Source organism: Falco naumanni, chromosome 11 (assembly GCF_017639655.2).
Source record: "Falco naumanni isolate bFalNau1 chromosome 11, bFalNau1.pat, whole genome shotgun sequence".
Lineage (NCBI taxonomy): Eukaryota > Metazoa > Chordata > Aves > Falconiformes > Falconidae > Falco > Falco naumanni.
Genome location: NC_054064.1, coordinates 24,895,681 through 24,922,600, shown reverse-complemented (window position 1 = coordinate 24,922,600; position 26,920 = coordinate 24,895,681). Strand labels below are relative to the sequence as shown.

The 26,920-nt window shown below is 58.6% G+C and overlaps 1 protein-coding gene across 2 annotated transcripts in view; it reads left to right on the top strand.

The window, feature by feature from the left end:
• The first annotated feature begins 257 nt into the window (after positions 1–257).
• The window catches only part of LOC121095580 (phosphatidylinositol 3-kinase regulatory subunit gamma), an 82,095-nt gene continuing 55,432 nt past the window's right edge, over positions 258–26,920 (top strand). The window contains exons 1-7 of one of the 2 annotated variants that reach the window (XM_040610641.1): positions 258–372; positions 981–1,669; positions 6,034–6,129; positions 6,369–6,446; positions 15,325–15,456; positions 18,246–18,447; positions 18,777–18,862. In XM_040610641.1, the coding sequence (XP_040466575.1) occupies positions 1,354–1,669; positions 6,034–6,129; positions 6,369–6,446; positions 15,325–15,456; positions 18,246–18,447; positions 18,777–18,862 (910 nt within the window). In that variant the 5' untranslated portion in view covers positions 258–372; positions 981–1,353. The remainder of the gene's footprint in view (positions 373–980; positions 1,670–6,033; positions 6,130–6,368; positions 6,447–15,324; positions 15,457–18,245; positions 18,448–18,776; positions 18,863–26,920) is intronic. The other variant, XM_040610643.1, reaches the window with a different exon arrangement.

The following is a 26,920-nucleotide window of genomic DNA, read 5'->3' as shown; positions in this document are numbered from 1 at the left end:
TGGGCTGGGTGCTGTGACAAGGAGAGCTGGTGGATGGGGGGGGTGTCCATGGGATGCTGGTCCCTAAGCATCCCTAAGGATGGCTGGAGACGCACACACCCCCCTTCACCTCTCCATCCCACAGAGAAGGCAATTTTGGAGCAGAGATGCTGCATCTGGGGATGAAATCATCCACCTACTCCTACAGTTCTTTCCCCCCTCCCCGGTAGCTGGGCGTCCCCCCCCGCCGCAGCGCGGCGGGGGGGGACGCCCAGCTACCGGGGAGGAGGAGGAGGGACGCTGACATCACCGCCGGAGCGCGGGGCCGGGGCGGCCGGGCCGGCTCCGCTCGGCTCCCGTTCTCCGCTCCCACCGGAGGAGCCGCCGTGCCCGGTAAGGCTGAAGGGGCAGCGGGAGGGCTCTGGGAGGCGGGTGGATGGATGGACGGACAGATGGATGGCCCCGCGGCTGCTGCTCGTTATCCCTCCATTCATCCATCCCTCCATCCATCCCTTCATCCTTCTTCCGCGGGGTCCTGTGAGAAGCTGGGGGGCCAGCGGGTGGGCGGCAGCACAGCCTTTCCACCCGGGGGAGATGCCTCTCTCAGACAAATATTTCAAAATGCACACACGCACACACAAAAAAAAAAAAAAAAAAAAAAAAAAAACCAAAACCAAACCGCTCGAAAATCCTATGTCTCCATCCACCAGCTCCGTGCAGCAATGCCAAGCTGGAGCTGTCGGAGGGGAGCTGCGTGCAGCAGGAGGTTTCTTAGCACATATGCCTATTTTAAAAGCCCGTGGTGTGATCTCTTGCCCTACTTTCCAGACTCTTGCCGGTACTTTCCTTGTGTGCAGTGGCTGAGCCCTGCTGTGGGAGCTGGCTGGGAAGCGGGAGCTGAGCAAGCTGCTGGGTTCTCCCCAGTGTTGGGGGGATGGGGTGATGGGGTTGGGGTCAAGACAGTGGTTTGGGTGCTAATGCGCTGCCTTTCTCTCTGGCAGAGAGAGGGAGGTTTCCCATGCCGTGCAGATGAGACTAGGCTGAGAAGAGGATGACGCATTGGTACCCAGCACCCCAGTTAGCCCCATTTGCTCCCTTCTGTTTGCCCTGGTGATGAAAAGGCTCCTTACCCACACCTGAGCCAGCCCTGCCAAAACCCAGGCACCAGCGTGGCTCTGCAGCAGTTTTGGGGCTGGGGAGGTCAGGAGCCCCTTTCCAACGCTGAGACTTTCCAACACTGAGATTTTTTAATTCTGCGTGTGCAGGGAAGAGACCATTCCCATCCCTGTGCGTTACCCCAGCTCGGCCATACCTACCCCAGGCCCCCAGTGCCCGGCCGGATTCAGGCAGTGTGACCCATGCCACACGATCACCATGGCCTCCTCGGATGGGCTGCAGTACCGGGCTCTCTATGAGTACCAGAAGGACCGGGAGGAGGACCTGGCCCTGTGCCCCGGCGATGTGCTGACAGTCAGCAGGGCTGGGCTGCTTAGCAGCCCCAACTACAAGGACGGGGACGAGCGCAGCCCCCAGGGTTGGCTCCATGGCCTCAACGAACGCACCAAAGAGCACGGTGACTTCCCCAGCACCTACGTGGAGTATCTGGGTCCCACACGTATCGTCACCACCGCCACCAAGGCCAGGCCACGGCCCTTGCCTCCACCACCTGCTGGGACCCCCACACCTTTCGGTAAGTGCTAGAGGAGCAGGAAGGCGGGAGTCCATGGGTGGGTGTCCCCTGCAAGTTGGCGAGGGTGGTGTGGAGCTCTGGTGGGTGCTTGCACTTGGGGTGGCTTGGTGAGGATCTACCCGTGGGATGGGGATCCAGCCCCAGAAGGAGGAGCTGCCCCAGGAATTATCTGTCCTGGTGCATTGATGCAGCCACAGGAGGGGTAGGGGGTGCCCAGAATATCACTCTCCCCTCCAAGGCAAAGATGCTGCAGGGATTGCTCCTCGTCAGCATGCCAGGCTGGCTGCTGCGCCAGCATGGGGTGTCCAAGGGGTCTGTATCTGTGAGAACATGGGAGAAGATGCAGGAGCCCTTTGGCCCCCCAAGGAGGAGCAGAAAGCCCCGCAGTGGTCCCCAGGGACCTTTTTTCCAACCGCTCTTCTCCCCACCACTGCGGCACCCGATTCCAGCTGCTCTCAGTGCCCAGGCAAGCACTGGCCCCTGGCCAGGTCCCAGCCTCCCTGTCACTTCGTGCAAGCTGGGATGGGGGACAATCTTGGCATGTGGTGGGGTTGGTCCCTGCGGGGCTCCTCCATCCCCAGGGGCTGCAGCACAGGGCTGCGGGGGATATTCATCAGGGCTCTTCCTGATATGGGGACCTCTGGCCATTTCTGTGCCGGGATCTGCCGAGCTCGTGCAGCCGGCTCTGCCCTCGCCACTTACTGTGGCCAAGCTCGTTGGGGTTGGGAGGGATTTCACAGCAGTTGCATAACGTACCCCCCCACCAAAAAAAAAAAAAAAAAAAAAAAAAAGCTAAGCAAATAAGAAACCCTCCTTCCAGCCAGGCAGAACCTGGTGATCTCGGTCACAGCCATGGTGTTCTCCTTCTCTGGGATGTGATGGAGCAGGAATTCTGGCTGTGTGGGCCTGGGGCTGGGAGAGCGGCATCGCCTTTAGCCATGGCTGCCCAAAACCTGCCCAGCTGCTGGTCGGGGGCCTTGGGCACCCCCCTCACCCAGCTTGGGACCAGATGTAACCAGAGATGCTGTTTCTCTCCTGGACTGGCTAGGCATTGGAGGCACCTTGGTCCCAGGTTTAGTGGGGCACTTGCTGATGATAGTCCATCTCCAACAAAAACGCAGTTCAAGGCCCCTTTGCCACTGTGATTTAAGAGGCTGGGGACTGCCTGGCCCATGGGCTGAGCACGGCAGGACTCAGCTGGCATGGGGCAACCCCTTCTCCCAGTGTATCCACCAGCAGGTGTGGGGCTGCCATGCAAATCCTGCCACTCAGCCCCGCCAACAACACGAGAACTGGGACCCCCTCTGCCTCCCCTCACCGAAATATGGATGCTCCTCCCTGACTGATGCTCTGAGTGTGCCAAGGCAGCCGCAGCAGCGCAGGTGAGGGTCAGTGAGCAGCTATATGCTGCCTTTGCAGGGGGCAGGCAGCCACTTTTCGGTGGTGCTTACCCTGCCAGACAAGGGGTTTGAGCCTCCTTCCCAGTCGAGCTTACTGGTGTGTGAGGAGCCCTCTGTCCCTGGCTGTTTGGCAGGCAGAGCCCTAGCAAACTCAGTGCTGTAGTGTGGACAACTCAGCAGACGGGAGCAGATCCAAGGCCTCTCCAGCCTCATTCACCAGGGAGAAGCGTGAAGCCACGTTCTTGCTTCTGCCCTTGCTGCCCATCACCATTGCCTCATGCCTGCCCCACACAGGGGTTGGTGTGAGATGTGCCCAGGGACCCCTGCCCGCAGGTGCCAGGGATGTGGCAATGCCCCACGAATCAAGGCACATCCCCAGCAGCAAGCACAGCCTGGCTGGAGAGTCTGGCCCATGCGGAAGGTCTCAGCACAGGAGCTGAGCATGCACTTGAGCGAGAAGAGAACTTAAAATGTCAAAAAAAAAAAAGTAAGATTGAATTTTTTTTTTTAATAGGGAAAACCCCCACTAAAATCAGGTCTTGAGGGTAGCTTGGGGAGGGGGCTGCCGTCTGCAGGACACGTTCTGGCTATGGCCCTGTGTCCAGCCCCACTGCCCAGGGGGACCTTCGGTGCTACCTCCCCAGGGCTGCCCCTGGCGTACCCCTCCTGGGGCAATGCCAGGGTGCACCCCAGCAGGGGACACTTGTGGGCCACAATCACGTCCTTCTGCAGCAGTGGAACAGCGTGTACTGTTTTAATGTCGGTTTAACCCCAAATATCTCAGCAGGTGAGATTGCCTTTAGAGTAAAAAAACTCCGATGTCCTCTTAGAAGAGAAGGGACTTTTTTTTTTTTCTCTCTCCCTTTTTTTGGAAAATTCTTCCCATACTGTTTCCATTCCCAAATGGCAGTTCTGAGGGACATTTTATTTTGGCCGGCCCGAATGGTTATTTTTCCGCGACAGCAGCACACCCCCGTGTTGTGCCCTCAGTGCCCGCCGAGCCCTGGTGCCACCCAGGAATCCCGAGCCGGGTGAAGCTGCAGGGGGGAGCCCTGAGTGGAAGATAAACACTGCATTTCCCAGCCATGCCCCAGAGCCAGGGCTGGATCTGCAGGGAGGAATGTGGTTGGTTTTTTGTTGTTTTTAATTAAAAATGGTTCTGCAGTGGATCCAAGTCCCAAGGGAGTTCCCAGGAGCTCAGCAGCTGTTTCGCCCCTGCCTGGTTGTCCCAGGTGGCATCACTGCCACAAGGTGTCACCTCCACTTCACCAGGGGCTGGAGCTGATGTCAGGATGCTGGGGTCCAGCCTGGCACCCTGTGGGGACAAGATGGGCTAAAGCTCCAGCCCGAGCTTGGGGCTATTCCTGCTCTTCCCAGCAAGGAGAAACAGATGGGTTTTTTTGCAGTCACCACCTTTTCCCTAAGCCATTGGCTTAGAGTCCAAAGCCCAGTTTTCCCTAACTAAAAACCCACCTGTGCAGTGGAGACATTTTCCATGGGCTCCCAACCATGTGCTTTGCTTTAAACCCTGAGATCTTCCTCATTCCCACCCAAGGCACCTGCACAACCCCGCTGGGTGGTGGAGGGGGACCCCCTTGCCAGGCTTCGGGGTCGCAGCCGTGCCCAGAGACCAGATCAGCCACCTATGAGCAGGAGGTTTGCATCCCTCCTTGTTCTCTGCCAAGATCAGAGCCTCAATCCACCCGTTGCAGCCAGGTTGTGTTTTTGCAAAAGGTCAAAGGCAGCGCAGCCCTGCCAAAGTCCCTGTTTTTTTTTTTTTCTTTTTCATTCCTTAAAATTGTTATGGGTTTCTTGGCTTCACTGATGAGCTCCCTGCCTTCTGCCAGGCAGCAAAAAAGCAAAGACAGAATGAACTTAACAAAGGTGTTGGCTGGGTTGGAGTGCACCTCACAGTGGGGAAAAGTCACACTCAAGCTTTATTTGCTATAATTATTTTTTTAAATATATTTCCAGCAGAATAGATCCACTTGCCACATAAACCAGGCAAAGACCTCTGGGCACATCAGCCTTTCCAGGTGCCATCCATACCCTGGCAGTTGCACACAGTTACAAAGTGCTGCAGCTGGTGGCAGCCCCTGCCAGCCCCCTGTCCCTGCCTGCTCTTCCCAGCCCCCTGCCCACTGCCTTCCCGGGGGGTTCAAGACCACTAACAAGAGAGTGTGGGGAAAATCCCAGCACTGCATTGCCAGGGTCTCCACTGGGAGACCCACACAGGAAGGGTTTATCAGCTGGGGTGATAGGAAGGGAGGGAGGGAGGGATGCAGTGTGCCCTGGGGTAAGGACACCTGCTCTCACACCCTCCAGGGGGTTTGCTTCTCTCTGGCAGGGTCTGGGCTGAAGTGTCCTTGGCATAAAACCCAGGAGCCAGCGGCATCAGGGGATTTGCACCATGGTAAGATTGGCCCATGTTTGGCTGAAGGGCTCCTCACAGGCTGGGGGAGGTCAGTGCCAGCCAAGCGGTTGGCTGAGTCCTCCCCAGGCTTGTGCTCAACCCTGTTGTAGACACCAGAGAATCCAAGTGTGTGAGAGCTGCAGGGAGCTATGCCCATGCCGGGTATGGATCTGGCTCTCCAACTCCTGCCTGGTGCCACTAAAAGCTGTGGGTGATGGCAGGGCCAGTCTCAGGGCCATGGGAAGAGAGGTGGGGAAGGGGCTTTGGCCTGAAGGGTCTCCACACTCAGGGCCGGTTGCCCCCTGTGGGCAGGGCACATGCCCAAGCAGGTCTTTGCATCTCAGCGAGTGGCTGAGCCCCTGACAGTGGCTCTTACTGCAAAAAGAGGATAAAACAAGGGAGAAGTTCTCCAAAACAGGCATGAGCTGAAGCATTGGTTGTGGCTGTGCCAAAGCAGCAGCTTGATCCTGTCCTAGGGCAGCTGAGGAAAGAGTCTGGAATTCCTGCAGTCAAGAATTTCCAACCCCCTTCTCCCTGCCTTTCCACTGCAGGGCTCCCTGGGCAGGCAGAGCTCGCCGAGCACCCCAGCCTCCCCGAGCAGGCACTGTCGACCGTGGCCAGGCTCATCGAGGCGCTGGAAAAGCAAGGTAAGGGCATCCGTCCGCAGGGCGTACGTGGGTGCACACGTGCAGCCACCCCCTCTGCCCGTGTTCGGAGATGCCCCAAGAGCATCGCTAGAGCCAAACCTTTCCCCGAACACCCCGGTATCCCCACAGGGTGGGCAGGGTGAGGGAGCTTGGTGGTCTCAATCCCTGCCTGGTTCCATCGTGCTGGGGGGGAGGGTATGGGGCTCAGGACTGACTGCTCTCTCCTGGCTGCTCCCCAGGTTTTGACAGCGAGGTGCTCTACAGATCCGCCCCTGGTGCGCTGGGGGATGCTGAGCTCAAGCAGGCTCTTCTGGCGGGTAAGTCCCAGAGCCGTGTCCATCCCCATATCCCCAGGAGGGAAGGGGGCTGTGGAGGTGATGCTGCCCGGTGGGCCATGCTACCCAGGGATGGGTTACTAGCTCCGACCTCGTTACGGCCCTAATTACAGCTCTGGAAGGCCCTGCCTGCATGCAAGGTGCAAGCCCTGCTCTGCTCCCCCGATACCCCAGGGGGATGCTGCCAAGAGGGATGCAGGTGTGGGGCTGGGACAATTCACTAGAAGCCATATTATTTTTTTTAGGGAGAAAAATATTTTGTTTTGCAAACCTCTAGGGTTTCTATCTGAGAAGCGGGGCAGGGAGAAAGCCTCTTGCGGGTGCGATAGGGAAAAAGGAAAAGGGGGGGAAAAAAAGCTCATTCTTTAGGAGAACGGGAAACGTTTTGCAGAAAAACCATCTTCCCACCCCGCTCCTAAATTCACGGCTGGGATGGCACGGGGGCGTTGGGGACGTGACGGATCGATCCCGTGTTGTGCTCAAACCTGGAGGCGGGGGGTGGGGTGGGGTGGGGGGGGGCTGTGCCGAGCATCCCCACCCTCCCTGCCGGCCGCCGTGCCCAGCGGGCGGCACTGTGGGACCGGCCACCGCCCGGCCCGGGCACCGCGCACCCCGCCCGGCCCGGGGACAGCGCCCCGGGGGCTCGCACGGCTCGGCACGGCTGGGCTCGGTACGGCACGGCGCGGCGGGGGGGCCGGCGGCTCGCCCAGCGCCGGGAGCCGGCGGCAGCCGGGCCGTGTTGCTGGGAGAAGGGCTGTGATGAAATCGCTATATTAAGCAACATGACCTCATCGCTTCCCCGCGCACCGGGAGCCGATTCCCCGCCGGGCGGGGGCCGGGGCTGCGGAGCACGAAGGGATGCAGGAGAGGAGATGCTGGGTGTCCCAGGGATGCTGCGGTGCCGCTGCCCCAGCAAGGCTCTGCTCCCCCCGGGGGTGACGGGGGGGCACGGTGCCCCCCAGCACCCCGCTCTCCTCCCCGTGCAGAACCCCTGGGGACGGCAGGAGCCGGGTGCCCTTTTGCACGGCCGTGTCCCCTGGCCCAGATTTCCCGGCTGCTCTCAGGAGGAGGTGAAGGCATGCGGAGAGCAATCCCCACGGCCCCGGCTGCCCTGGGCATGGATGCCCAGGCTGGGCAGGGGCAGCAACAACAGCAGCAGCAGGATGCTTTGCTTTCTGAGCACGCAGGAGCTACGGGTCCTCGGTTCTCCCTGCACGGCCGGTGCAGCATCCCCGGCAGGCACGGGGCTCCCCGGCAGCCCCACAGCAGGCCCTACCGGAATCCTGCCCAGCCTCGGGAGACCCCCAGCACAGGGGCAAAATCCATTGGCTTTGACAGAGCCTGTGGAGCTCTGAGCAGCTGCTGGGTCTGTCCAGATTTTCATCTCCCACAGCAGGTCCCAGTACTGGGCAGGGAAGTGACATCATTGTTTTCAAACCATTTGAAAGCCCTGAAAAATCCCTAACAGCCCTGAGTGACTTGATGCTCCCAAGCCCCTCATCTCCTCTAGGACCTAGATAAGCTCTTTTATTTAGCAACTCAGGGGGCTGCCCCATGTGCTTGCCAACACTGAGCTGGGCAAAGCTGGAGCTCCTCAGGGCTGGCTGGAGGGGCTAGAACATGCCACTACATTTGCTAGCTCTCAGCTGAAAGGGCTGATGCTCAGCCCTGCCAGAGGGATGCTCTGCAAACAGGATGGGGATGATGTTCCTGTCAGGGCCAAGCATCCCGGCAGAGCCCAGGCTTGGCAGCCTGCTGCCCCTGCCTGCACCCTCCTGTGGACCAGAGACCCAGCAGTGCTTCCCCAGGGCCCTGCTGGAGGCCATACTGGGCTGGGGAGGGCAGGAGAGGGAGTATCTCTGCTTTGGCTCCCATACAGGCCCTTTCATTGCATTTGGTGGAGTAAAACATCCCTGCCAAGAAATGAGAGTTTGCAGGCCCCATGCGAGAGACAGCAGAGGCGAGGGTCATGTTTCTCTTCCTCCCATGCTCCTGATGGTCCACCCCTCCAGCACCCCATCTCTGCCAGCAGCCCGCCTGCAAAAGTCACGCTTCATCTTGGGGAACAGAGAGAAATCAGAGCTGGGGCTGGTGGTGACTGGAACCGAACCACATCTTGGCTGGGGGGAAAACTGGATTCCCACCGGGGGTTTCAGCTTCCCTGCAAATACCCAAATCCCACTGGTGCTTGGCAGTGGTGGCAGGAAAACTGCTAGTGAATGCGAGAAAAAAGGAGCAGGGGCTGGAAAAGTTTGGGTGTTGTCTTTCTAACCCCCAAATCTTAATGTGTTGGAGAAAACAGGGTATTTGCTACACTGAAAGAGCATCTGAACTTCTGACGGGGAGGAAGAGGTTTCTCTGGAGATGAGGAGCCATGCAGGTCAGAGTAGTCCTGGCTGTCTTGTGGATCCCACCGGGCATCGTGTCCCTGGGGCCGTAAGCTGCACTGAGTGAACCCTTTCCCCATCCCTGGCCCTTTCGCAGCCCCCAAGCCAAACATCACCCAGGCTTTGGGATGAAGGTTTCCCGTCCTCATGGGGCTGTGGCCACACTGGGCACAGTGGACTTGGACATGGTATGGCTCCGCATAGTTTTACAGCCTGGGCTGAGCCCATTGCCACCCTGACGCTGGTGACGTCTTGCAGGACGGTGGCATTTGATGGCTGGCTAGAGCCTGTGCATCAAACTTGGTATTTCCATGTTGGATGATGCAAGAAAAGTTAGTTATAGGTGAAAAAAAAAAAAAAAAAAGCAAGCAAAGACAGAGCTCATTGATAAAGGAGCGGGGGTGGGGGTGGGGTGTTCTCAGTGAACCGAGTGCCTCCAGTGCCACCCAGCTGTTATGCCACCAGGGCTGGTGGGTGAAGCGCAGCCCAAAGGGCAGTTGGGCTCACAGCTGGCTCATGCTGGCTCCAGAAGAAAATTGTTTTAGGACACTTGGTGCTCATTTCAGACCCTTATACCCTGAGGAGTGAGCGGGGCCATGTGACCATCAATGAACACGAGAGTCAGACTCACATGGTGGCACTGAAAAAGAACTCAACAAGGAGCTGCAGCCCCACGGTGCGCGGGGGGAACTCACCAAAGGGTTTCAGGTGATCAGGCAGCTAGGAGCCCTGCTGCAGCCGCAGGGAAAGAGGTGTGGGCAGAAAAAAGAAGAAAGTAGAGCTTTAAACAACAGCGGCAGGGTGCAGCACTGGTCCCGGCTGTCCCCAGTGCCCCCTGCATGCTTGGCTGCAGGACTGCTTCATGGCCTGAGGACATCTCTGTGCCCATCATGCCAGAAGCCACACGCTGACGTCAAGGGTTTGCAGCCCCCAGCACTCCTGCTGTCCCCTGTGTGTGGCTCAGGGGTTGTTTGGAGTGCAGGGAATGGGGAAAATCACCTGCAACCCCCCCCAGTGCCTGTGGGCACAAGGTGTACATGACCCTTCAGTGCCCAGGGGTGATGTCTTCTCACCCCATGCTTGCTTGGGATCCTGCCCACACTCCTCCCCTGCTGAGATGTGCTGGGCAGCCTTCTCCTCACAGCTGCCACTGAACCTGGAAACTTGGGACCTTCTCTGGCCAGTGGCAGCAGAGCCAGTGGTGGGTGCTGGAGCCCTCCAGAGTTGAGGGACCAGAGCTGGGGGCGGATTGGCGCAGGGATGGCTGCAAAGTCCTGTGTGTAGTGGCCAGGTAGTGCTTTGCCACCACTGGGTAGGGACAGTCTGCATGCTCATCCCTCCTCCCTGATGGGGGATAGGGCACAGAGACGGTGCGGGGCTCCCCCACGCCATGGCTCTCTGGGTGCCCCGTAGGGCTCAGATGGGGCTGAACCCACCCAGAATAGTGGCAAAGCCCTGAAACCTGCCACCTTTTGGATAACCCATGCCCCAGTCTGGGCTCTGGGGTCCAGCTGCAGACACAAATACTGAGACCCTTCTCCAGATGCACAGGCAGCACTGGGAAAAGCCTCCACTGCTGGCAGGGCCAGGCAGGAGCTGCCAGCACCCCGGGGTGCCGGGGCAAATCCGGAGGCAGCACGAGGTGGATTGGAGCCGGTGTCTCCAGGCGTGCCATCCCTGCGCTGCCATCGCGCGCTTTGATCTGGGGCTTCGTTGCAGAACAGTCTGCCTGGAGACACGCTCACGTGCCCGGGAATTAGGTCAAGTCTCGGTGGGGATTAGTGAGCGGTGGTGGGCCCCGGGGCTTCACTGGGGCTACTGGGAGCTGCTGCTGGGCAGAAAGGGCTGGGCTGGAATGAAGAGCAGACTGGGGGGGGCTCACACCGCTCCCCCCATAATTACAGTGTGGATGCCCAGGGAGGGAGCGCTTCTCCATCCCCACCCCTGGGATGCCAGGGGGGGCTGGATGCCCCTGAGGGCTCTGGTTTCCCCTGGCCAAGCTATTAACCCCACCATGATGACTTTACTCCCGAACACAAGGCGCCCTGGTGCCTGCGTGCTGCATTTTATTTATACCTGCAGTGGAAATAAACCCTGCATCGTCAGAGCCTGACAAGAGGCATGAGATCATCTCTTATATTTGGTGGTGATGAAAGAAGGGTAAATAAACTGCAGCAGCGCAGACGTCCCTGCCAGACCCATTGGGGTGAATTGGGTGAGCTTTTGCCATCCCCTCCTGTAGCTGCTGGGGAAACTGAGGATGGGAACTGCCCTGGGGAAGCTGAGGTGGGGGAAGGCAGCCTTACCAGGCACCCTTGAAAGGAGGTCCCAGTACCCCTGCCCTGGCTGAGTGCAGGCTGAGGGTATGCCGAGATGAAACCCAGCTGGAAGGGTGTTTGGAACTGCCAGGAGCTCCTGTGCATGGGCAGGGGTGTCCTGGCAGCTACCAAGTCCCCAGCACAAGATACCAGCGGGCTGGCTGAGAGGTGTTGCAATGATACTGGAGCAAAGCTGGGGAAATATTCCCCGGTTCGGTGCACAGTTCCCCTGTAAACCCCCACTGTGGGATGCCCAGGAGCCTCAAATGCCTGCTTAGGTCTGGGGGATGTACAGGTCCTTGTGCAGGCAGCATCCGTGCAGGTGGGAAGGTATAGCCCCCAGGACTGGACAACAAGGGCATCCCTGCAGCGCCGGCTGGTGATTAAACCTTACAGGTCCGGAAGGGGTAGGGAAACTCCAAGTCAGTATTTAAGTCAGCCCCAGGTGTGGGTGGTTTGGGTGCCACTCTACCATGAGGACCATGCACCCAAGAGCATCAGGCTGTTGCCACACCTGGTGGCCAAGGTCCAGCTTAGCTGTAGGACTCCCTGCCGCACCCTGCTGCCAGAGGGGCCATGGGTGCTGGGCAGAGTCTGCACCCCATCACCCACACGCTGGCCAGGCATGTGGGCGCTGCTGTCACCTGTGGCCACACACAGGGGACAGCTGGTTACCTGCTCAAGCCTCATCTTCAAAACAACCCCCCCGCCACCTCCTCCATGCCACCTCTTGGCTAAACATCCTCCACATTTACCGAAACTCTGGGCTTACTCACGCCTCGCCGGCTGGCTGCAGCTGCCGGGAGAGGTCCTGCTGCTTCCTGCCCAGCCTGACTCAGCCCAAAGCCCTGTCACCCCTCTGCCTCTGCTGGGGTGAGGAGTCTCGCATCCTGGCAGGAGGAGGCTGGGAGCACCCATTGCTTTTCCCTCTGGGCCAGTGATCATCCTGTGCGCCCTCTCCCCAGCCCCAAGTTTATTCCTGCTTTTCATCCCCCATGGGCAGCGGATGGTCTTCACTGGTCCCTGGCTGCTTGCTTGCTCTGCTGGCAGGTCAGCAAGTGGGTTGTGTGCTGGAGGGGGTTGGTGTAGGGTTGAGGTTGGGGTTTTGGGGTATTTTCCTTCTATTTGTGGCAGGCGGATGGAATCCCTCTGTCATTCCTGTGGGGAAGGGATGGGAACATCTGGAGAGCAGCAGGAGAGCATTGACTCATCCTGCAGCATCATTAACTTCTTATAGCTGGTTATCATCTCCCTCTGATAAGGAGACAGCAGCATCGGTGGGGTCAGGCCGGCAGTAATTGGCTGGGAAGTCTCCAGGGTTAACCCTTCCCCAGCCTCGCCAAGCTGCTGGGGTGCAGCTGGTGCCCGGGAGCAGCTTGGAGCACCCCCAGCTGTGCTCTCAGCATCACGGGGAGCCCAGCTCACCACGGTGGCTGCAGGGGAAGGAGGGGAGCTGGGGCAGGAGAATGCCACTGCATCTCTAGGAGGATGCCATTGCATCTCCAGGGGGATGGGGGCAACAGGCTAATGGCTATTTCTAGCCAACATGCCAAGGAAATCGGTGCCATCAGCAGTCAGTCCCTCTAGCAGGGTGTGAATCCCCCTGGTCTCCCCATCATGCCTCTCTGGCTGTAAAGATGTTTTTGAGTCTCGCTTTGAAACCGGCTGAGCCTTCCCTTTGAACACCCCTCCAAGCTCATGCCTAATGATGCAAATGAGCTAATTAGGCCACGGCAGAGCCTGGGGCTGATCGCCTGGGGCCAGCGCCCGGCAGCGGCCCCTTCCCTGCACAGAAACAGCTTGTGGCTGCTCTCCCCAGTCCGCGCCAGCATCCTTAAGGCCAGTGACAAGTCCCTGCAGAAACCTCCATGGCGGGCAGGGGAGAGCAGCCAGGCTCGCCCTGGGTGAGGAGTTTGGGGTTTGCCCAGTGCATCCCACTGATGGGAGCAGCTGTCTGCAATGCAGCTGCTTGCCCAAGCAACAAGACTCCAAGACCCCCCAGCAGCATCCCTGGGTTTTAGCCACACGCTTGCGGGGTTTGAGCCCAAAATGGGGGACGAAGCATTTTGTGGGATCCCTGACCCCGCTCTCCTCCCCTTGCCCAGCTGGAGCCAATCTGACAGCTCATTTCTGCAGGGCAAGTGTTAGCAAAAATGGGGACTTGGCTGTCATTCCCCTGCAAACCCCAGTAGAAATAACACTTTTGGCCAGCTGAGAAGGTACAAAAGTGTGGCTGGGAGATGGAAGCATCAGCACGGACCAGCGTGGGGCTGGAGTGCAGCAGGCGAGAGCTGGCACAGCCCTGCCCCCCTCGAGGATGCCGAGGGCGAAGTGGCCCATGGGGTGATGCTGTGACATTGGGGGGTGCCAGAAAGGGAGCACCCACCTTTGCCCTGGGTCACGTTTGGCCACGCTGGACAGCTGCCCACCGCAGCACGATGGCATCTCTCCCGGCTGTCCCCACACTGCCCCAGGGCATGGTTCCCAGGCCAGCCTGGTGCTTGGTCCTGAAAATGAGGTAGCGTCTCCAATGGCTGGGTCAAAGGCTTTGCTTTGGGCATTGGTCAATCTGTTTTCTCTCTGGTCTCCAAGCTGAATGGCAGGCACTGTTCATAAGGGACCCGCCATGGCTTCTTGTCCCTGAGCAGGCGGAGGAGGAGGTGGGCAGGCTCCTGGGCTCTCCTGGATACCCCTAGGAGAGGAAATCAAGGTCAAGTTGCCCCAAACCAGCCTTTCCCAGGCATCGGGGTGCTGCTCCCCATCCCAGCCCTGCTGACCAGCTGCCTCCAAAGCCTTGCCTTCAGAAACAGCTTTCCTCTGCTCTTTTGGCTTTATCACCCCAGAAGGGAGTGCAGCCACACACAGTCAGCTGAAATGGTCGGAGACTCAAGGCATTTTCTGCTGGAAAATTCTGGGCTAGGAGAGGGAGCATCTCCCAAAACAGCACCGATTTCAGTAAAGCTGCATTTAGAGGTAAAGACTCGGACAGGGGAGGGAAAGGGAGCCCAGAGCGGGGCAAGTCCACCATCTACTTCTCAGTCACAACACACTGGGCCATTTGAGACCTGCCTGACACATCATCTTCAAGAAAGTGTAAAATTTGCTTTTTTTTTCAATATTCTCATTTAGAAATGAGAAATTCAGTTCCATCTCAAACCATCTCAAATGATCCCTAATATCTTGGGCTTTTTATTAATCCCCTATTCCCCCCACCCCCTCCCCAGATTTCTCCTACAAGGAGAATTTCAAAACATTGTGTTCGGCTCCAGTTCGAATCAAAGCCAGATTTTGAAACGTCCAGATCTTTGCAAAAGGGACCATCATTGTCCGGGCAGCCACCTCCCGGCTCGGCTGGGCTGAGAGAACTCCAAGACAAATGCATGAGGCAATATCACAGGGTGCTGAAAGGGCTCTTCCCCCTGGACCCTGGTGAAGCAATGTCCCCATGCCAGCCTGGCCACAGGGCCCAGACAGACACGTCCCTGCCAGACCGTGGGACATTTCTGCTGGCAGTGCTGTCCCTGTCCAGAGCCCTGGTCCCTGGAGCATCCTTTGCCACTTCCCCTGGGGCAGCTGCCTTTTGGAGATGGGAGAAGCGATGTCAACTGGGACATGCTCACAGCATTTGGGGCACTTCCACAGCATTTCAGGCTTTCTGGGGGATGACATGGGCCTCTAGCAACTTGCACTGCCTGGGGGCCATCAGCCCGTTCCACGGATGCATTTTTCCAAGCAGTTCCTCCAGGGCTGGGGCTGGCACATAGTGTCTGACCCTGCTGGCTGGTGGGTCCCTGGGGCAGTCACTCAGCCCATCCCATGGTTAATATCCTGCAGTGGGACCCCAGTGGGATGGTGAAAGCCCTTGCTCACCACACTGGATGTATAGTGCACACAAAGCGGAGATGCTGCCTTGTGCTCTCCACGGGCACATGGAACTCAGGGTCAGTGGAAACTGGGGAAGGAATATTTGCTAGAGGGAGGGGTTGGCAGTGAAATCATGGGCTGCCACACCTGAGAGATGAGGGCACGGGTGATGAAATTGGTATCCATGTCCAGAGGAAGGGAGGAAGGCCCACAGGGATGGAAGAGCTCCGAGCTCCGCACCAGAGGGGCAGCACCATGGTCTAAGGGCTCCTGCTGGGTCTTTCCCTACAGATGCCTCAGCTGTGGACATGGACCTGTACGATGCCCAGACGCTGGCAGACACCCTGAAGTGGTACCTCCAGGAACTCCCATCACTCCAGATCCCTCCAGCTCTCTACACTGAATTGGTCCACATGGCTCAAGGTAAGCACGGCTGGTCTGCTGCCTTGCCCAGGAACTTTGTGGGGCTGGAGGAGCTTTGGGAAGCCCCTAGAAAGGTTCCCCAGCATCTCCAGGGCTGCTCCTGACCCCATCCCCTGCCTGATGCTCCATTAAGGGCAGATCCTGAGGACCACTGGGAACATCCCCCGTGCCTGAGTGGCACACCAGCTTTTGGGAGATGAACCAGGAAAGTGAAGGGGAGACCCAGTGGGCAGCTTCACCCCCGCCACAGCATGGTCCTCTCCTGCTGCAGTGCATGGAGGAGGAGGTGCTGCCTGCCAGGATGGGCGGCTGCCAAGGCTGGGTGATGCTGGCCCCAGAAGAAAGCATTATTATAATATTTTGGCTCTGCTGCCTGGGAATTTTTTACTGTAATCTTGTTAACTCTTGGCTTTATATGGGCATAGAAAATTCTCTGCTTTTTCAGCTTAGTGCCATTAGGAAGTGTCTTTAGGTCCCTGCAAACTTTCCAGCCTCTGTGCAAATGTACGAGACCATCAAGGTTTTGGTTTTATTTGATTTTTTTTTTTTCAAATAAACAGGGCAGGGCTCATATCCAGGTCAGGAGAGTTCACAGTCCACCCCAACAGGGAGCCTGGACCAAAACCCATTTCAAATGGGTCCTTGCAGAGCCACTCAGCCCCCGCGCCAGCCCAAGGCCCTGCAGGCGTCACCAGGCACACATGAAGCCCTCGCTGTGTTGAATAGGACCTGAACCCCTTGCCACCTTCCAAACCAGGATTTCCCCTTTCACAGCAGCTCTGGTCTCACTGCCAGTCACTGTGGTATCCTCCATCCCCACTTATCGCCTCCCCATCCTAAGCCAGATTAGTGCCTGGGCAGATCATGCTCTTGGCTGCCTTAAGAGGCACTAAAAGATCACCCGTGCCAGACCAGCGTGACCCTTTCCTACTATGTCCAGGTGGGAAAAGGCCACAGGAACATCATGGTCTCCTGCAAGGCAGGAGGGACACACAGAGATGAGGGAGAACTTAGACCCTGTCCTCCCTGCCCTGCACAGAGCCAGAAGAAATCCCCCTGGGGCCAGTGGCACCGGGACGATGCCTTCTCCTCACCCATCAGAGAGAGGAGAAATCAAAGGCTGCTTCCTTTCCAAGGATAAAAACGCAATTAGGAAGCAATTAGCTGGGTTGCCTCGTTAAACAACTTCAAAGGGAAGCGCCTTTCCCTGCAGCCTGTGCCAGAGCAGGCTCTGCTCCTGGCACAAGGGGTGCAGGAGGAGGAGGGGGGCAGGAATGGAGGCGAAACTGATGAGGATTTCTCTGGGGCTTAAAAAAAAATAAAACCCCCCAAGTCTTTCAGGAGATGGTGCTGGTTTCTGGCAGTCTGCCTCGCAAGCAAGCTCCTTCTGCCCTGCTCGAGGCTGCGAGGTGGAAAACATCCCCAAATTCCCCCGTTGGCTGCGGACCTTCCTCCTGCAGCATCCCCTGGGTGCAAAAAGCAGCCAACTGGGGTGGGGGAGGCCTGGAGCAAAGCCGAACATCCTGCGGGAGCAGCTTGTTGGATTCAGGGGCACACAAGCACCCCATTTCCATCCCTGCTTCAGAGGGGATCCCAGGACCCCCCACCCCTCTGGCACACCCCAGCCCCAAGGACAGATGCCAGGAGCCAGCTGGGCATCAGCCAAGCCTCAGCCCTGGTGCAGAGCCGTGGGGAGCTGAGTCAGCCCCAGCCAAACTGGGCTTTGAAGCTGGCTGAGAGCAACACAGCCCTGGGGAGCTCCCCGTCTCCTGCAGATGAAAGGGCCAGGCCAAGGAGGGGATGATGGCTGGGCAGCAGCTGTTTCCCGTACGCAGGGCAGGACCGCAGTCCCAGGCCACTGAGCTCACAGCTCACAAGACCGGGGAGCCCTGGCCAAGGCTGCCAGAGGGTACCAGGGACATGGGGGACACTGGTGGGAACATCTCAGGGTTGTGGGCTGCTTAGGGCACCTGTCAGGGGGGTTCTGGAAGCATCACCTCTACAATGTGCAACACCATCAGGTACCTGCTTTTATTCACATGGGCAACTCGGCTGTCACTGGCAGTAGCTGTCCCCCCATCAGCCCTCCCTGCTGCTGCGTTGCAGGGAGTAAGAAAGACCACACTGGGTGGACTGCAGGGACCTTGCTACAGCTGTACCTGTAGCTCTCAGACCAGGTGCAGCATTTTTTTCTGCTAAAAAACCTTATCATTCCCAGCGTGTTTTTTTTGCAGGGGAGGGCTGAGCCTTTAAATTCAGCAGATCTTCAAGTTGCTGCCTGTTTCCCCACCTCTGCTTTGCTCTGCCTTTTCTATGGCTTTGCTGCGTACCAGGGCAGGGCTCTTGCTGTTCTCTGTTGGAGCAGCAGCAAGGGGTGTTTATATGCCACCCCTGCTAGGTGAGCAGCTCGGCTCTCCATCCTCCCTCCCTCTCTGGCTGTGCTGAGAGGAGGAATGTGCTGAAGTTGCCCTACAGTCTGATCTGGGGCAGTGAGCGGGGTAAATGGGGCTGGCAGCCTCCAGTGAGAGGGGTCTGAGAGCCCCAGGGCATCAGCTCTGTGTGCCCCTGTGTCCCTGGAGTACCCACAGGTCCCGCAGCCCGTCTGTGGGAAGGGATGGGCTGCAAAGAAGCAGTCACGGCTTCTGGGGGAGAGGTTGAGGTCAGGGTTTTCCAGGGCTCTGCAGGGAGTGGAGACCCACCACAGCTTGTGCACTGGGCTCCCCTGAGAGGCAGGGGGATGCCCTAACCTCCTGAACTGAACTTTCTTCTCTTTTCCCCCTCTGCTGCAGAGACCCCTGGCCTGGAGGAGTGTGGCCAGCGAGCCAGAGCCCTGCTGGCCCCCCCAGCCCTGCCACAGCCCCAGGCACTGCTCCTGCGCCAGCTCACCCGTCACTTCTGCCGCATCTGCCAGGGCACCCGCAGGAGCCGCCTCTCACCCCGGCTCCTCGGGGAGCAATTCGGGGAGCTGCTTCTCCGCCCTGCAGCATCCAGGTGAGGTGCCCGTGCCACGCGCGGGATGGGATGGGCGAGAGCAGGATGCCCTTAGCCAGACACAGGCATGCTGGCCCCCAGCTAACCTGCTTTTGGGGGTGGCAGCCCACCAGCGGCTCAGTCACGGGGTTTTCTGATGGGGGTGGCCAGACCTGAGAGCCCCCATCCCAACCAATGCTCTGTTCTGATGGTGACCAGGTGTGATGTCACACATGGGTCTGGAGATCCCACAGGAGATCCATCAGGACAGCAGGCTGTCCCAGGGGCGTGGGGGTCTGTGGAGGGGCTGAGCTCCTGGCACCCTCATGGACCCTGCCTTCTCCTTGCAGTACCGAGGTGAGCCCTGAGCTCCGTGCAAGGATCCTTGAGTCCCTCATCGTGGCTGGCGAGGCAGCGGAGGTGCCAGCGGTCCCTGGTAAGAGATGCCCGGCTGGCGGCAGAGGCAGGACAGTGGGGGTGAAATCTGGGGAGGCAATAACAGCAGGGCTCAGGGCGGTTTCGGTGGCCTCTGTGGTGACAGGGAAATACCGATGTCCCTGTGGCAGCGCCTGGGCTGTGCTGGCTCCCCGGCCAGGCACGATGTTCCCATTTCCCTCCCTCTTTCTCTTCAGTGAGACCGGGTTTGGGGCATTTCTTTGCAGCCCCTCAGAAGGTTTGCAGATGTTTTCTTGCTTAATGTCTGTGTCACTGCTTTTTGGTCCCAGCGTGGTGCAAGCAGGTCCTGCTCTCCTGTTTTGAGGGCTCAGTAGGTGTGGGTGCTCTTGGTCGTGGGCAGCTTGTTTCAGTGAGCAGGGATCTGGCTGCAGTCTGGGAAGAAAAAAATATTGACACAACTATAAAATGGCAGGATGGTGCTTGCTACGGGATCAAATCCGGGTTTATGATTTTTGACTTGCATTTAGTTTTCCTGTGTGCAGAATTGTGCTGTGTCCATTGATGCATTTCTTCTTCCCCCATGGGGCATCCCCTAGGATGGGCACTTGTCCCCCACCTCTCCATAAGTGAGAAAGAAGCTGGGAGTGTGAGGTTTTCGGCAGATGTGAATGACCCCAGCTGGCCTTCACCCCCCCAGGACTGCAGTTCTGCCCCTTTTATTACCAGCACCTCTTTGCTCTTCTGCCCTGGGGGTTGAAGCCCCAGTCTGCTACTGGCCACCTTCTCCTGCCATGTTCCTCTTGTTTGGTGGCATATCATGTCTCATTGGTGTCTAGAACCGAAGTGTGTGCCCCTTGTGCCCTCTGCAGCACTCCAAGGACAGGAGGCAAGTGGTCCATCTAGGCAGGGATGTACATGGAAGGGAGGAAGGGTGCTCAGTGGAGCACAGGCCACGGACCTTGAGGACCACAGAGATCCATTCCTGTGGAATTCCATCCCAGGCAGCCACCGAGATCCCTATGTGTCCCTGCACTGAGCTGCCTAGACCCCCAGGAGGGACAACTGTTTCCAGCCCTCCTGCTTGGAGATCTGTCAGCGTTGGTCCCAGTGAATCCTGTCTCTTTGTGATGTGTCTGGGTCCTTGTCATCACCCTGCCTCCCTGGGGGGGCGGCCGGGCCAGGCAGGATTACGACTCTTAATATTACTCATAAATCAGCCCTTTCAGACCTGTCATCTTATTTATTGCTCTCCCCCGAGCTCTCGCCCACAAGTCTGCAGAGATCCATGTGTCTCTTCCACCCGCTGATCGAGATGTCGGGTAGCCGCAGCCCAGTGCTCCCTGGGGCCCCTGCTGCCGTCCCCAGACCCTGTGCTGCCACCAGGTGCCCCCAACCCAAACTGAGCAGAGGGGTTGTGCAGGATCCTGGGGTCCTCATCCCCTTTCTGGGTTAAAAATCTCCCCTATAAGCATGTCCCCACGTGGGCACCCCACAGCTGTGGGGCAGAGCGCGGGGTGCCTGGGCTTGCTGCCCCACCGGCTGCTTCGCTGTGGGACTTCAGACAAGTCCTGCCACCTCCCCTCTCTTCTTACCTAAAAGCAAGGATATCATTACTTGGCTGTCATCACATTAGGATGTTGGGAAGCTTAATTAAAAGCCTGCAAAGTGTTTTTGAGAGCTGCGGATGAAAGGGGCTATATATAAAGTGCGAAGAATTATTATTAGAGATGGGCCCATGCCCCGGCCCCGCTCCCATTGCCCTGGCCCCACTCCCCCGTGTCCTGGCACCGTGATTATTTTTGTGCGTGTGTGGAGTTGTGGTTTTATAATTATACATGTAAAATAGCTATAAATACCCTGCAATAACACGGCGGGTGTGTGTGCATAGCACAGGAATAGGAGTCGGTAGCTGACACGGAGGAAACCGCAGTGTGACCTCATTCTGACTCAGGCGTAAATATACCTCGTGCAAGCGCACAGCTGGGGGCTTTGGGGGCTGCTCGGGGGCTGCAGGGACAGTGGCTGCCTTGGCAGTGAGGGTCACGTTTTGGGTAAGGTCCAAAGCTGGTTGCTAGCCCCTGGGAGGCTCCTGTGGGGTTGGGGTCTGTTCTCTCCCCTGTGTCCTGGGGCTGATGGTGGAGGCTGAGATGTGAAAATCTTCAGGAATAAAACTGTAAATTACAAAATCTGGTTCCTGGAGGGGCTTCCTTGGGTGGTTCTGCTGTTGTTGAGGTTGTGGCATCCCTTCCCGCTGGCACTGTTCCTGGGGGGTCTCTGCAGTGGCCCATGGATGGGCTGCAAAGGGGATTGGAATTGGATGGATCTGTGAAGTCTCCTGATGGGTGTTCCTGGTGACCGTGGGATGCAGCATTGGGGTCATGCTGGAGGCACTGGTTTGCATGGGGCCGTGAACTGGTTTGCATGGGGCAATGACCCAGGTCTGGCGCAAAGCTGAGACAGAGCCTGGGGCTGAGTGACCGCATCGAGGCCACCTTGCTGTGCTCTGCAGCAAGCTCCCAGCACTGGGCAGCCACCCCCAGCCCAGGGGCATGGGGACATTCCCCAGCCTCATGGGGATGCAGGGGGAACACAGAGCCCACAGCAGGACCCCAGAGACCAGGGGAGCCATTTCCCAAGCGGGATGAGGGGGCAGGGGAAGGCAAAGGGAAGAAGTGATGCAAATACCAGCTCAGCTGAAGGAAGATGACTTCATCTCCTTTTCCTCTCCTGGTGCTATTTATAGCCACTTTAATTTACTCCCCTTTGCTTTATTATCTCTCTAGCAAGCCGTTAGCCCTCAGACAGCAGGATGCCTTTACTCACCATACAGCACAGAATTCTGGAAAAAAACCCACCAACACAACAGAAAAAAACCCCAAAACCCCAAACCCCAAAAGCAGGGGCAGGAGACAGGGAAAGGCAGCAGAGCATGTGGGGCAGGAGCGCTGCTGTCCTGTGGTGTAGGTTTCTGGAGAAAATGAGAGGATTTGAACTTCTTTTGGGGAAAAGAGTGAGAATCAAACAAGAGACACATCCCCTTCTTCCTTCAGAGCAGTGGCTGGAGGGGACAGGACCAGCAGCGCCAGGGTCCCCTCCCCACCCCAGGACAGGGGCCACTGTTTTGCTGGGCCCTGCTAAGGCAGGCATCCCCTCCTCCCCAGGACCCCCAGGCCTGCCCCACTGTACCAAGGGCAGTGATAATGCTGGTGGGTGCGGACTGGGCTCCAGCATGCAGCCGGAGCACCTTGGAAATACTCCCAATGAGCAGGTCTGGCAGCCCTGTGCCACAGGGAAGCTGAGGCATGGCCTCCCCATGGAGTCATTCTCCCAGCAGCTCCAAAATCCGGTCCCTGGCAGGGGTCTGTCCCCAGAGGCCCAACCCTGAGTCCAGCACCGTGGCACCCCACACCTCTGTGCTCAGCAGGGATGGAGACCACAGGGCTGCGGTGGTACTGGTGGTGGGTGACATCCCGTGGTGTGACACACTGGGCGCTTCCCAGTCTGAGCCCCACGCAGGCACCTCTGACAGCATCGCTGCCAAGGAGGACTGCCACGTTAAACCAAATTAGAAGTATCTGGCTTTGAAGTTTTTAAATTGTTTTCCTGTTTGCTGCCTTCTGAATCCAAGGGAAAAGCCCATCCTCTCACTTTCCCCAGCTTAGATGTCAGTGTGTCATCGTGGAGATAGCAGACTCGGATGTGCAGGGTGTCAGGAGGGAGCAGAGAGCTTGCCAGGAGGGGCCAGCCTGGGGGATGCAGACCCCTGCCTGCCCAGGATGCTGGGGGCTGTGTCCAGGCACTGCCCTGCCAGCAGGGGAGAATCCTTGTGCAGCTGCAAGCATCCCACCACTTGGCCTGGCACATTGGCTGCAGGGTGCTTCTGGTCTGCCTTACCCCTTGGTGTGTCATCCCCCTGGGGCTGCCGATAGGACTTAAAGACAGCCAGGAAAAAAACCCAACCAAATACCCCTGGGTAGAGGGCAGCATGGGGAAGTCATGGCTGAGTGGTCCCCTGTGCCGAGACGCCTGGTTCTGCCTCCCCTAATCTGAAAATAATACAGAGAAAACAACACCAGGGAAAGGGTGGCAAGGAAGAAAAATAGAGCCAGAGCCTCTGTGAGATAGGGAGAGCAGCTAAAAATAACAGATCCCCAAAGGCACAAGAAGGAACATGACAGGGATCCACATTCCTGCCATCCCAGAAGGTGGCTTTGTGCCTCCCCAGCTGCTCTGGCCATAATGCCACCCCAGCCTGGTGAATCTGGAGAGGGAAATGCCTCCGAGATGGGTAGCAGTGGGGAGGTGAGAGATGCAGAGCAGGGAGCGATGCTTGCAGCAGAGGATGGGATCCCCCAAGCACCCAGGGTGCCCAGCTGGGAGGCAGCTGCTGCCTGACCCACTTGCAGGCAGTTGGCGGGCAGTGGGATGCTGCTGGGAGACCCCAGGGGTGCTGCCTCCACAGCTAATTTTAGACTGTGTTCAATTAATCATGGAGCAGGAGGGAATCATGGCAAGCCCAGCCTTTGCCAGTGCCTCTGCCAGCTCCCCTGCCTGCTCTGCGCTCCTTGCAGGGAGGGCCTGGGGGAGCCAGGGCCGGGGCGGACCCTCACCTTCTGATTTTGAGCTGAGGAACTAGGAGCAACCCTGTGCCATAGTACCCTTCCTTCAGCCGGCTTTAAGTGGCTGGGACAGCCCTGGGAAGCATGTCCCGCGGCAGCCTAGGCATAAGGGAGCGGGAGGCCTCCCTCGGCATCACCTCGTGCCTCAGTTTCCCTTCCTGGCTGGCAGAGGTGGCCTTTGCCAGTGGGGTTTCTCAGGTTGCCTCTACTGCTCCAAGCGGGCATTTTCCTGGCACGCCAGGGCTCCTAGATGCTTCCCTGAGGTTGGGAGCAGTGACACGTTTCAGCCAGCTCAGACCTCTGCTGTATGCCCCAGTGGCAGCCCCTCTCCTGAGGGTCACCAGCTCTGTTCCCTTCCCGTTCCCAAGCTCTGCAGGTGGCCGTGCCCAGCCCATGGCACAGTGCCACCATGAAAAGCTGGGCAGGAGCAGCTGCACTGCTTGGAGACGGGCAGCTTCCCTGGCACAAGGAGGGATGCTGGCAATGCCATGGGTAATAGAGGGTGACAGTCCCATGGACTCTCTCCCTATGGCAGCCACAGCCCTGCTCCATCAGTCCTGGTGTCAAAACGTGGCACGGTCCAGCCCTCCCCCGTGACAGGGGGAACGGCTCCCGACGGAAACGCGGCTAGGCTGGGATTGAAACCCTTTTCCTCCCTGCACCGCGTGGCCGGAGCTGATAAGGGGCTGGATAACCCCAAGCATTGTGTGTGCCGCCGGCCCGTGACCCGCCAGGGGTTTCACTGCCGGAGAGGAAACGCGGCAGCTCGGCCAGCCGGGACTCAGGGGGAGCCTCCGTGTGTGCTGGGGCCTGCCATCGGGGCAGCCGCCTTCTCTTTCTGCCGCCGTACGAAGTGTTGGGATGGCTCTGCCAGATCCTCACCGGTGCAAGCCCAGGCCACGGTGCCAGCTCCCAGCTCTATGGCCATGGAAGCTGTTGGGTTGGAAAACCTGGGGGTCCAAGGGATTGTCCGGCATGGCCAGGGTTTTTGGCCCTCGGGGCTTGCAGGGTTCGCTAGATGGGCCTTTGCACCTGGGACACCCCTGCCTGCTCCTGAGGACAGCTCCCGGAGACCCGTCTTGCTGAGCAAACCCTTCCCATCCCAGATGGAGCCACCAGCTTTTCTGTCACAGCCCGACCAGGACTGGCTCGCTCCTCATGCCGACCGCTCGCTGAGCCAAACTGCAGGAGCGTGCGTGCCAGCACACGTGTCCTCTCGGCTCCTGCCCTCAGATGCTGTCTGGGCTGCAGTCACTGTTTCTGCTGCAGTGACTGTGGCTAAACACCACCAGCAGCTTCACAAAAGATGGGGAGGGTGACAAAGCACCGGTCACACTGCCAGCCACAGCCAGCTTTCCAGCTTGGCACCAAAGCCAGGAGCATCCTCTCCTGTGCGGTGGCATTTCTGTCCCCTGCAGCCTGTCTGGCAGCAGACAGGCAGCGGCATGTTGCCTTGCTGCCCTTTTGGTCAGGAGATGCCAGAAAAGGCCAGTGCAGTCCACAGGGGATCTCATGCTGGAGCGGGAGGGCTAAAGGGCAGATGATCCCTCTGAGGTCCCGCTGGCACCCCTGGACCCTGCCTTCCTTGAAAGCATCCTGGTCTTTCTCCAAAGGGGTGGGAGAAGGCAGGCTGCCCGGCAGGCACACATGGGCTGCTCTGGGGAAAGGCAGGATTTGTGCTTCCAGGAGGGAAAATGAGTCACAGGGGGGATGGCAGGGCTGTGCCAGCAGCTGAGCGTGGAACCGGGGTAAGCAGTGACTGTCGGCTGCTGTGCGGGAGGTCAGGCAGAAGTGCTCTCACAGGCCTTGCCGGCTTTAAAATCTATTAACATCATTTTGCCGTTCGAGCTGAGAGCCGCACAGGCAGCAGAAACGTTCAGGCATGGCTCAGATCAGAGCAGGATTTCAATTACAGTAATCAAAGGTGACACAGATAAGAAACCCCTGGTCTATGAAGCTGCAACAGCTGTCCTCTGGCTCAAACCAGCACCCATCTAGAGTGGCTCCATCAAAATCACTGAAGTGGTACTAGGGTAAAATTGGATTGCGAATCCATTTTCATCTGCCGTGGTGGAAAATGCTTTCTCTGTGCTCCTCAGGAAAGAAAGCCACCTTCTCAGGGGAGTGGCAAGGGGGGAAGGTACCAGGCATGGAAGAGGGGACATCGTCCCCAGTGAAGACACTGATGGCCACTTATCGATGATGGAGGCAGCTGGGATGCTGGAGCATCGTGGCTTTGCTTCCTGCTTTCCCCTCTCCCCTTCAGCCAGGCCCCACAGGGATGCTTGTGGCTGAGGCAGGGATGCGCTCAGCTCGGTGCCAGGCTCCCCAGAGGGGTGGGCAGCCCTCTGGGCCCTGCTGCGGCCAGAGCATCCCAGGCCATGCCATAGGACAGACCCCCTTGGTAGGGCCAAGGAAAGCCTAGGGAAAGAGGGGGTCAGGGGGTTGGAGGGGGACAGTAGCCCTGGGGGGCAAGACCTGGCATCATCCTCTCATCTTTGCAAGTGCCTGACTTGGTCCTGTCGAGAAGTGCCACAGGCCCACTTCCAGTGGGTGACCTGCAGTCTGCACTGGCGGAGGCCATGCAGGAGCTCGAGGCGAACACGCTGGGAGTGCACCCACTCTTCCCACCAGCTGGGGAGGATGCTCACAGGGTGACGCCCAGGGAAAGTTGCCTCCTGCTCCTACCTCTGCCACCACTTTAATGTGCCCCTGGTCAATCCCTTCTCACTGCTTTTGTCTCCTGTAGTCTGGGGTTGCAAATTTTTTGGATGGCAGCAGGGCAGCAGCAGCACGGTGCATGCTGGTGCATGCACTGAGCTCCCCCGCTTGCCAATTCCAGCCCCCTCATCCCTTCAGGCTCCTACCCCCAGCTCCCCACCACCACTCCACAGACTCACCAGTGACCACCACCACAGCCTGGTGGGACCCTGGATGTGGCCAAGCTGTGGTGACATCCCTGGGGTCCCACACGCACAAGGAGCTCTTTCTGCCCCCACCCCAGTGTGGCAGGAGCCAGCCAAAACACAGTGGCTCTTTCTGCACCCACTGGCCCTGCTCCAGCCTGGCTGGGTGTCAACCACCCGGCCACGGTGTGTCCCCCCCCGATGCTCCCAGGGGAGCATAAGCCCTCTCCCGAACACTGGGGGTTTGTGCAGGGCGGTGGGGCTGAATGGCGGGTCTGTGCGGCTGGGGCTGCCTGGCAGGGAGGGAAGGCGAGCCGCTTGCCTCATCTGTTTACCTGGAAGTGGAGATCATGGCCAGGCCCGGCTGCGGCGGCTGCAGGGGGTGCTTTCATGCCGGAGCTAACGGGATGGGGAGTGCTGCACGGCACCCGTCCCCGAGCAGCCCATGTCATGCCAGTGATGGGGATGCAGGCAGGGACCTGGTGGTGCTTCTCTTTTCAGTGTGCCCGCACAGTGCCAGACCCTCTTGCTCACCGCAGCCGGAGAGCTGGAGGCTGGGGAGGGATGTGAGGA